Source organism: Morone saxatilis, unplaced genomic scaffold, assembly GCF_004916995.1.
Source record: "Morone saxatilis isolate NCDOM2014 unplaced genomic scaffold, NCSU_SB_2.0 Contig20, whole genome shotgun sequence".
In the NCBI taxonomy this organism is placed as follows: domain Eukaryota; kingdom Metazoa; phylum Chordata; class Actinopteri; family Moronidae; genus Morone; species Morone saxatilis.
In genome coordinates, this window is record NW_023339763.1 from 24,815,686 (window position 1) to 24,826,639 (window position 10,954).

General features: G+C 39.3%; 1 protein-coding gene across 4 annotated transcripts in view; it reads right to left on the reverse strand.

The window, feature by feature from the left end:
- Positions 1-10,954, reverse strand: part of sytl2a (synaptotagmin-like 2a) — a 19,560-nt gene that overhangs the window by 4,056 nt on the left and 4,550 nt on the right. The window contains exons 3-12 of one of the 4 annotated variants that reach the window (XM_035666516.1): positions 10,637-10,791; positions 9,423-9,546; positions 7,737-7,800; positions 7,536-7,635; positions 5,365-5,907; positions 2,307-4,424; positions 1,575-1,676; positions 899-955; positions 713-798; positions 418-522 (exon numbers count right to left, since the gene is read on the reverse strand). In XM_035666516.1, the coding sequence (XP_035522409.1) occupies positions 418-522; positions 713-798; positions 899-955; positions 1,575-1,676; positions 2,307-4,424; positions 5,365-5,907; positions 7,536-7,635; positions 7,737-7,800; positions 9,423-9,546; positions 10,637-10,791 (3,454 nt within the window). Of the gene's footprint in view, positions 1-417; positions 523-712; positions 799-898; positions 956-1,574; positions 1,677-2,306; positions 4,425-5,364; positions 5,908-7,379; positions 7,636-7,736; positions 7,801-9,422; positions 9,547-10,636; positions 10,792-10,954 lie in introns of those variants that run through there. The other 3 variants (XM_035666517.1, XM_035666519.1, XM_035666518.1) reach the window with 3 other exon arrangements.

The window sequence follows — 10,954 nt, forward strand, 5'->3', positions numbered from 1 at the left end:
ATTAATATATGGGCCAGAGGCAGGTACACTCAAAATTTCTTTAGGAATTTTCTAGTTGTTGCTACTGTTGTTGCTGTGCACTTTTGTTTCTGTCTATGTGCCATTGAACTGAATTAAATTTAGGTCGTAAGTAGGAACCAATGGGTTTGGAGCTGAGATCCACAGACAGGGAAGGGGAGTCGGTATTGAGGAATGTTCATATTGTTGGTTTGGGTCTTTTCATGGGATTTGTTGACTATAATATCGCCAGCCTTATCCTTAAAAATGTCTGCACACTGATTTTTAAAAAGGGAAGTTAAGTCATCTTGCCACATGACATGCTTAAAAAATAATCAAAGATAAAAACATTCAGATTAGGTAGGTTAAACTGTGTATTTTTATCTGTGTCTTTATGCAGTGAGTTGCATGTGGACATACAGATGACATGGAGGCCATTCCTGAGGACAGACTTAGGTTAGACGTGGAGCTGCCCGTGTTTCTTCTCCAGCCTAGGTTGGTCTCAAAAGTGTTGTCACTGTCCATCTGATATTATTAAAAAAAATCAGTTATAGAAGAAGAAAAAAATTTGTCATAACAGCGAATCAATTGTTGATCTATTATGTGAGAAGTCAAGTTGGTAGCTGTATCAGGTCACCAGCTGCAGTGCAGATGTTGAACACTGGATATTTTGTTTGTGAGTTCAATGTACAAGAGTCAGTTAAGAGCAATTTACCTCGTCCTGCTGAAGAACAGGCACAGACACACTTGTTTTCATCTGCTTTGAGTTGGAGAGAGGGAAGGCTGATGGTTTAGGAGAGACTGAAAGAAAGATATGATTTAAATCTCTTAAAGTTGCTATATAATGAGTATTTCTGTATTGAAAGGATATGCTGATTTAAAGAGCAAAACACGTCTTTACCGTCATCCACACTTTGATTAATTTGTTCTCTTGAGGTATTTTGGGTCCTCTCTTCTCCTAAAAAGAAATAGGGCCATGAGAGTATTATTTACATACCACTCCCGACATTTTATCAAGTAACTTGAAATAATTACGGAAGCCCTGAGAGCAAGTCTGAAATTACTTTCCTGTGTGTGTGTGTGTGTGTGTGTGTGTTGTGCCAGGATAGTTCCTTAATCTTTTTAAATCTGACAGTTGAAGAAAAGTAAGTTTTTCCAGGATCTTAGGGGTCAAACCCTCAAAGTGTTTGTTATACTATTTTTGGCCACAAGAGGCTGAAGTGCACCACTACCCCATGTTCTAAATCCAGGTGACTTTGAATTCCTCCATGCACTCTTAAATTATGTTATATAAGTACAAAGAACAGTATACATTCTGTACCTTGTGTGAAATAAACCCTTTTGGTGCATCTCAGGGTTTTGTGGCCAAAATGAGTATTAATACTTTCACTTTTCACAGAAGAAAAAAAAAAGCAACTGATCCTTTCACCCGTACTCAAACTATAAACAACATGTTTTTTTTCTCACTTGCCTCTCTCAGGGTTTCCATAACTAATGCACTGGCAATACAATAAAGCTTTATGGCCATCAGCTGTGTTAAAGAAGAACAGTATCAGAAGATTTAAAAGTTGTGTTACTTGTTTGTGAGTTGAGGTTTTCCAGACTTTTAGATGAGGACCTGCTCTTCGAGGACAGTCGTTTCAGAGCTGACATTACAGGACTAGAAATCTCATTATAACCTGCCACAAATGAAACAAAATCAGCTCTGGAAAACGCAGATGTTACATTTACGATTTACTAAGCAACCATGTAAAACTGTTTATTTTTAATAGAAAACAAGTAGAACGTTTATTTAGTCAAACATTTCAGTTAAGTATAATGCTTAGTAAATCAGTTTAGGGTGTAAAAAATATCATCATAGTAAACAGTACATGGCCCTACAGTGTTTTCAGTTTATTGTGATACATTACCAGGAATTGTATTGTAGTAATAAGCTGCTTCTTACAAACCACATATCTACTGCAGCAGCAGCTCCTTAATCACAAGACGCTGCTCTACTAAAAGCATTTAACGAAGAACTAAATTGTTTTCTACTGGCTAACGGGCAGCTAACATCCAAACATTTGTACAATTTTGAATTGATACACTTGAAGAGGAAATACAAAAGGAAAAACTTTAAACACAGCTGCACAGAATTACAGTAAAACGAATTGATGAATTATTAGGGCAAGTATATCAACTCTGTCAAATCAGACCTACTGTAATGTTAATGTGTTAACTTATTTGTTTCAAGACAATATCACTGTATTTTCTATTTATCAATCATTATCTCGAAGAAATATAAATGGAGAGAGAATTCAAATGCTCACTGCTTGAACTTGCCCGAGACAGAGACCATGCCCTAGTCGTTGTGCCTTGGCTGCAGTTTCCATCTTTATTTTGCACAATCCAAGAATTGATCCTAGGAGGAGTCCCCTCACTTGGACTGTCACTCTGGTTTCCCACAAAGTCTTTGAGGGCATTTTGTGGTCTGTGTACCACATTACTGTCTGCAGCAGCAGCAGCAGCAGAAGCAGCTTTCTCTTGGTGAAAAGAAGGAACATGGGCCTTCTCCTGTGGCCCAATGTAGTGCTGATAATCCTGAGGGATGAAAGATCTGGCAAGACGTGTAAAGGTAGCTAACTTCTCTGAGGCTTTTTTGGATTTTGAAGTAGAGGAGCTTGAGCTACTTTGTTGTGTATTCACATTACCAGAAGAAGTCCCACTGTCTTCTGGACAAGAAGTGATGTCTGCGCAAGGTTTAGTGTCTGTCGACACAGCCGGCTTTACTTCATTAGAGGGACTCTTCCTCTGTCTTGGCACTGGTGTCGGCTTCCCTTGATGCACATCAGCAACCTTAGTTTGGGGGTCAATATTTATTAGAAAGGTTCTCAAGGGAGAGCCTTCCAGCCTGGATCTTGTAGGACTGGAGGATTCTAGGACCCTTGGGTGGCAGGTCTTGGATGGACTCCTCCTGACTTCATCATCCAGGTCTTTTGATCTTGGAGTTGGGGATTTACTAGGACTGAGGGGCCTTTCTTGAGCTTCTGTATCAGCCTTGACTTGGTATAGGTGACATGTTGAGTGTACATCCCCATTACTACCAGAACTCCTCAGCTGTAACCCGTCTGGGCTGACAAAACCCTTGTCTGTCACAATTAATGATTTTGAGACAACATTCGACTTGGTTTTGTATGGAGACGTTTCTACTTCTGCTTCAGACTTCCCGCTGCTATCCAAGGATGTTCTCAGATCAGACTCAGCGGAAACCACTTTGTTACTGAGTACTGAACTGCTTGAGCTTTCCTTGACTGTTTCAGCGATTACCCTGGGTGCTTTATACTCCTTCTCCCAGAGATTCTTAGGCTGACTGATCTCGGCTGGCTTGTCTTCAAGACTGTAACAAGATTTCCTGGGAAGGGGAACTATAATATCCCCCTCTTGATTTGGGGTGTTGAAGGCTACAGAGGAAGGTACAGGAGTATTTTCCTTTGGCTCAGAAATCTGTGACTCTGTTACTGAACCAGTTAAAGAGTCATCTGTCTCTTCATAGATGAGGACTGGATTTGCTCTGTATGTGCCATCTTCTTTAGATAAATCTACTAACAGACTACTGTTAGTCAGTGATGACAAACTCTTTTCTTGGACTATTCCAGCAGTATCCTCAACTGTCAGTTCCATTTGAGACAAAAGATTGTTGTTTATGCTTTCCACATCTGAGTTAGTCTGAGGGCTATGCAAAGCTTCTATTTCTGTCTTGGTGATGTCTTTGTGCCTTGCCTCTTCTCTGGTAAATATTATTTTGGGACCACTGTTTTCTCTCTTCCAGAAAGCTTTCAGATTGGATAGCTTTTCTGGAAGCTGAACAACCCTGCCTTCTGTTGTCTCTTGCTGACTGTCTGCATCTACTGAGGTTTCTGTTTCTTCAAATGGAGTGTTTTGCAGTGCTGTAAGTTGTACTGTTCTGACCGCTGTCATCTCAGAGGATTTAGCTTCTGTTGTGACACTTGCAGGTTTGTCCACAGTGGTATCTGCAGCACCTTGGGAGAGATTCTGGGTGTTGCCAGATTCTTTCTGCTTAGATATCGTCACCTCTTCTTTCTCTGGACTCTGTACCTCGGTAGTTTTATCTTTTTCTCTACTAAAAATTCCAAGCAGCCTTTGTCTGGGCTTTGGTGAAACAGCATGAGATGAACCCTTTGAACTGCAACTAGTTGACAGCTTGGTATCTGAGGTAACCTCAACAGAATTGTCCTGCTGAGTGCTCTGTTCAGGCAGCTTTTGGTGAATATTGTGTCCAGTTTGCCAGTCTGTGGCCTTAGCCTGAGAGTCACAGTCCTCTTCAGGCACTGTCTCCAGGTGAACATGCTTACCTGACTCCTGTTCAGCAGAAATTAGTCCAGACACTGAGGGGCTTAGGAACTCCGAATGACAATGCTCAGATACATCTGCAAAGACAGTAAGCACCAATTGGATCACTCATGTACATTATATCTGCTAACAACTGCACAGAATAATTAGTTAGCTTTTCTTGGTGTATTACTATTAAATGAAGGAGGGCACTTCATTTTAAAAGTCACTATGTAAATGATTTGAAAAAGGTACTTGTCAGTGGTAGTATAAAAAAGACAGTGGCACACAAAAATACACATACTAGCAGATCTGCCTGGCACTGAAAAGAAATAGCTCCAACAAATAGAAATTGCCCCTACAGCCAATGTCCCCTTTTGAGGAAAAGATAACTATTTCACCAAAGCTTTCACCGTGTGATCTCACATAGGGTACACAGATTTTGAATTATCACTCTCAGCGAGGTAAATGGCTAAAAGCTGCTTGAGACAGTTATTACTGATGGATAAAGTAAGCTTGACAGTTGGCATCAGTAAGCTAAACTTGTCTACCAGATAATGAACTCCAATTGTAGACCAAATACAATTTGCAGTATATTAAGGCTGTACCTTAGCACCCCACTCAAATACTTTGGTATTAGCAATGCCAAACTTCATTTCACAGTAATATAATAAACCAATGAAAGTCCAACACATGGCATGAGACATTAATGGAAAAGTGTGACAAATATTGATTGACATGTTATGAATGTATGAATGAAACTTTTCAGAATCATGTGACAGATTACCCATAATGCCAAAGAAAAGTACAGTAAAATCCAATACAATAAAAAAAATTCTTGCTATTCTTATCCACCAGTCTTACATGCACACATTTTATTGCACGCAAGAACATGCACAAGCAGGATTAATGTGGACAATTTTTTGTGTTTATGCTTGCATGCATGTTGATCAATGAATATATTGAAGACAATGTTGGTTAGTTGGACTTAGTGATTGGCTGTTTAGTTGACACACTGGTTTTAAATAAAACGCTTACCACCAAGGACCTGGTGTTGACCAACTTGTTGTTCTTGGAGGTTTGCCTCATTTTTGCAACTGAGTTCATGAGAATCCAGTGGACTGAGTAAAGGCCTATTTGTGCTAACAGTGACACTGACGGTATTCTCAAGGTCACTATTATTTTCCATCTCAGAGAGAGCGATGGAGTCGAAGTCCAACAAACTGTGCTCTCCCAGCTCCTTCCCATCCTGCCACTCCACTGTGCTCAGACTGACCATTGAGCTGAATCTCACCTGCTTCCTGTCTAGCCAGGTCTCAGTGGGAGAATGCAGGCTAACTGGACTCTGTGGATCCAAGTGAGAGATCAGGGAGTCGGAGGAGCTAGAATTAAACAAGTGCTTGAGGATGCCACGCGGAGCAGCAAAGTTAGCCTGTCTACCTCCTGACACGTCTACCTCAGTAAAAGAGTTTTCAGGCAGTGGCAGGGGAACAGATGCATTCTGGCTGACTGGGCTATCATTAGGGTCTTGTTTAAGGTTGCTAGCAAAAGAAATGCAGCTGTCAGATGATGGTAAAGGCCCTGAAAGAAACAAAAACAAATGAAAACCATTTAACCAACAACACATAAGCTGTGTGTTTTTGTCTTGAAGGCAACTCTGGGGTCCCAGTTCCTATATTATAAGACTTCAGTCTTCAATCAGTGGTGGAAAGTCTAGTCTAGCTGTGGTTCCTTGTCATGTTTCAGATGACTGAGTTGGATGATCCGCTCTACCTCTGAGCCATAGTTGCCCCCCCTGTTATTTAGCATGACTTAGGCAGATGACTGGTTGGCTAACCATAGCTTGTTTGGTCGCTTACAAAATACTACCTGAGTGGATATGTTAGTTGGCTAACGTCGGCTTGCAAAAAAATGACTTCACCAGCTCATGTGATCCATCATACTAACTTGTGTATTATAACAAACAGTGTTGATTTTAGCCAATAATAAATTATGTAATGTACAAAGCGATTGCTTTCTACTAGCCAAGAGCTATGCGAGGCTAGCTAACTGTAGCTAAGCTAAACTGTGGTTGGCCGTTGACTGTGTCTTGGCTGCGTGGTGTGGGTCTGACGTTGGTTGCTTCGTGGTGTTGGCTGATGGGGTGATTTGTAAACAGCAAGCTAGAAGCATGGAGTCAGTGGTCCAAATAAAATACAGGAACATTGCAAATAGTTATTCTAAATATGTGTAATGGATTTTCCAGACTTCAGTCTAGTGTATGTCATGTTTGGCTGATACCCAGGATGTGTATGGAGTTGCAGTTCACTTAACTGCCACCGTTTTTCAAGTTTTCAAGATCTACACATTTCAAGAGCTTGTTTTGTACAACATGCACATTGGTTGATGTACATACATAACTGTTACAGTCTTCAGTATGGATTATTAGGTAACCAATTGACCTATATGTGATTTGTGATTATAATTTCTCCCACAGAAACATTGTTTTCACAGCTCAGTGAAATATTTCCAGCAGCCACAAGTCATGCAGTACAGATTAAGGCTTTGGAATGTATTTCTGTGTAATTCTCTGGTTCGTCTGGCAGCCTTTTTTATTTGGACTTCCATTCACTACAACCCTTGGGAAAATCCGAGCTCTCTGGCTCATTTCACAGTGACTGGAAGAGAACACACTTAAATATTAAAACTTCAGCTGTGGAACTTTGATTCAATTAAAGCATTGTCTCTCTTATTTGACCTTAAGAATGTAGTTCTTGAGGTATTAAATATATTTAAACAAGCACTGTTAATCAACCAAGGACCTGTGTGGAATTGTAATTTGGCACGTTTTCTGTAACACTGTGTAAAAATGCCTTCTCTGGAATTGCGACAAAAACAAAAATGAACTAAAATCAGATAACAAAATTGTTTGAAATGGCAAGCCAGTACATGCTCCCCACTGCCATGCAACCAATGTTCATGCACACATGTTGTTAAAAGGAAATGCTGAAATAGCTGAAGCGATAAGGACCCACACACCTGGATGTCTGAGTGACTGCTAGAATTAGACTTACATGGGTTTGTAACGCAACTGCTTTCACAATTTGTCCATTGAGCAGTCCACTCAGTTTGAAACATAACACATGATATATCATTAAATCACAATGGATCCACTTACAGTCATAATACATATTTAAAATAGCAAAACCGATGTTCCTATAAAGACGCACCCTCATTTGGTGTCCGGGATTGATCCACTGCCCCGTGTAATAACCGACTGTACTTCCCTTGACTTGCAGGGTCCTCGCTGTTGAATGGATTTTTTCTTTGCTTCAACACAATAAAATAGATACATATAACACTTGCAACACACAGAAGCGTGGACTCTCGCTCAGTTTTTAAATGATTTTGTTTTCCATACAGGATCCTACCTTTGTTGGTGAAACTGGTTTAGGTGTATCTTGTGGTGTTTCAAAAGGGTTCTGGTATTGATAACTGTTAGAATAAACAGATTACAAGATGAATTGACAATTTCTGAAAATTGGCTGTGCAACTTCACAATAAAATTATTTAATCTTGATTTGGAAAATCTACATGCTCATGTAAGTGCATTACACTCCCTTCTATACAATTAACACCATTTGGTCAATGGGCAGTAAAATAATCTCATTACCCAAACACTGCCTGTTGTTTTTGTCACAGCAAATCATGCAATTGTGCAAGGTGCAACAAAACTTCAACAAAAATGTTTCAGGGCAAATAATCAGTTATATAGATAAATAGGGTACACTTAGATATCACCATGAAACTTCCCCAACTTACTTAAATTAAGAAATGTTTTTGTATTACAAGATTTCTGAAATTTTATGTTTAAATATGCAAATGCATGCATTAATTAAATTAAATTAAAAATGTGCTTATTTGCACACATTCCCAGAACAGAAATCTTAATAGGCCAGGTTCAAAATTATTTCATTTTGTTGACATATTAGACTCAAATGCTATTTTGAATATTCTATTTGAATATTTGTATCACTCCATAAATCAGATGATACTGTCAACAGCCATAAGACAGGAATAATATGTAATATAAATCAGGCTATGAATGATATATGAACAAACCCCTCTGTGAAAACCTTCAGAATATAGATAGGAATAAAACTGGAAGGTTTGCTGTGGGTAAGGGCTACTGAAACAGCCTTAAAAGAAAGAAAAACATTTATGTGTAAGGGTTCACCCCTCAGGAACAGTGGAAAACATGACCATGTGACACCTGACCTTGTAAGACGATTACTGAGAAATCTGGGGCCAATTACTAAGTATCCATTTACTGCTTTCACAACTCCACTCACTAGCAATCACACCCAAATAATCTACTCTACTAGTGCAGCATGTGACAGTACTTATAACAGACTAAACAGGCCATATGTTTTGTTCATACTATGTGAAGTTACTGTTTTCTAAATGTGTACAGCATTTTTGTACACATTAAAGTATTACTTAAAGCTGCAGCAGGCAGGAGTTTTCTTTAAACATTAACTTGTTTTACATGAACCAAAACAGAGTTATAAACTTGCTAACAATGGCTGAAGTGCCACAACAAAAGGCAATGTATAAAGACCATTGGGTAAAATCTTTCAATTTACAATCTGTCTGTTATTCTACTCTTCAGTTTAAAGGATAAGTCTGGTGATAGGTCTCTTTTTGTCAACAGACATTTCCCCTTTAAACATCTTACATGTTGTCATTTTAATTACTTTGTTCTTCTTTCGTCTCCCATTAAAGCTGCAGTAGGTTTTTTTTTTTTAAACAAATAACTTACATAAATAAAAAATAACTAAAAATCAGGTTCGTCTGACTCCTCCTAGTGCTCCTAATGAACAAAAACAACCAATCAGAGCCAAGAAAGAGAGTTGACTGTTCCCAGGCCAGGGGATTCACAGGTAAAGGATATAGTGAAAGTTTAAGCAAATGACAAAAAGTTATTTTTATAACAGTTACCTACTACAGCTCTAAATACAGTACTTGAGTAAATGTACTTACATTCCAAACTAATAACTGATAAACAATTGACTTCCACTTGCAGCCTACTTTCTGCTTTGGTTCTCTAAACTCACCTTTCATTGCTGAGCTGCATGTGAGGCTCCTGAAGGACTCCGCACAGAACAGCGGGGACGAACACTTCTTTATTCTCACTGCTGACAAAACTGGGCTTCTCAGGCAGTATCTGGGAGAGCTCCACTAAAGCACACAGACACAGCTACTGTCATTACAGCATAGACAGCTTATAATTACCTCATGGGGTGTTGTAAAACAACCCAGATGTATTTATACGTCTCCCTCCTGACCAGTAGAAAAGATCATCCAGCTATCTTGGAAGTTTTAGAGGCAACTAATCGTCTAATCTTCTGTTTCAGGTAGGTGCTTACTCTACTTTGTTATTGTAATATTTATTCCAATATAAATAGGGCATAAACATATATTTAAAAAAATACAATAGTGCTGATTTCCGTTAAGCTGAACCCCTGCACAGCCTCTGCTCATTCATGTACAATGAAGTCCTTGTAACCCTGTTATTTTGCTTGCACTGACCTTTTTGTCTAGCATTTCCTTTGTTGACCTTGAGGATTATCACAGCCTCGTGAAACTTAATGACATGAGGAATCACTTTTGACACATTTTGTTGGGTTCAAGAGAATGGGGTCTTTTGGAGTCACATGACGGAAGAACTGCAGTGTGAGTTGTACAAAAAAAACCCAGATGTAGAGGGCGAGTGCCACCTGAGTAGCAGAATTTAACTGGGAGCTTCCTGGGCCGACCCACTGCACAACTGTGGTGTTATCTACTGAGATACTAGTCCATTCACTTGAGAGTATCCCAGTTAGAGAGACTGAACACACACTAAACACTGCTTTCAGATCATTCGGGACTGTTACAATATAGATTCAAACAGAAAATATTCTATGGGATAAAATTAGTAATCCCTAGGGACTAAATACTAAACATAGTATGATACAGAAATGGCTGTATCTGGAAAACTACAAGGAGAGCTATCAAATGATTGACCTACACTGTGCACAATGATGTATTTGACACAAACATTTGAATTGAGGGAGAAGGATTTTAAGAACTTGTATTAAGGTAGGTGAACTGAAAAAATATCTGGAGGGGATCTTGAACCAAGACCACCCTAGTTTGTGCCAAATGCTGTTAATTGAATAATCTGTTAATGGCCACATTTTAGATTTTGGGGTGAACTGTCCCTTTGAGGGATCACACTCATTTTAAAAATAGAAAAAGACAATAGCAATGCAGTATATAGTAGACTCACGTATAGTCAGTGGTTTATGTGTGTGTCTCATGGAGGCCCTGATGATGTCGGAGCCGTGGATGCGGTCCTGATGGCGAAGCTGCTTGGTCTCGTAGAACCATTCGCCAGTCATGTACCTCAGCTGGCCCCTGTCACTTGCAGTCTTGTGTAGGTTCCTGAATGCAGACACACAAATGGGAAATGTATATGCACTTCTCTATTATTCAAAACATTAAAGCTGCAGTAGGTAACCTTTATAGAAATAGATTTGTCATTTTGTCATATTCGTGGAAACTTTCACTATATCCTGACAGTAGGACATGAGACAGATAATCTCTG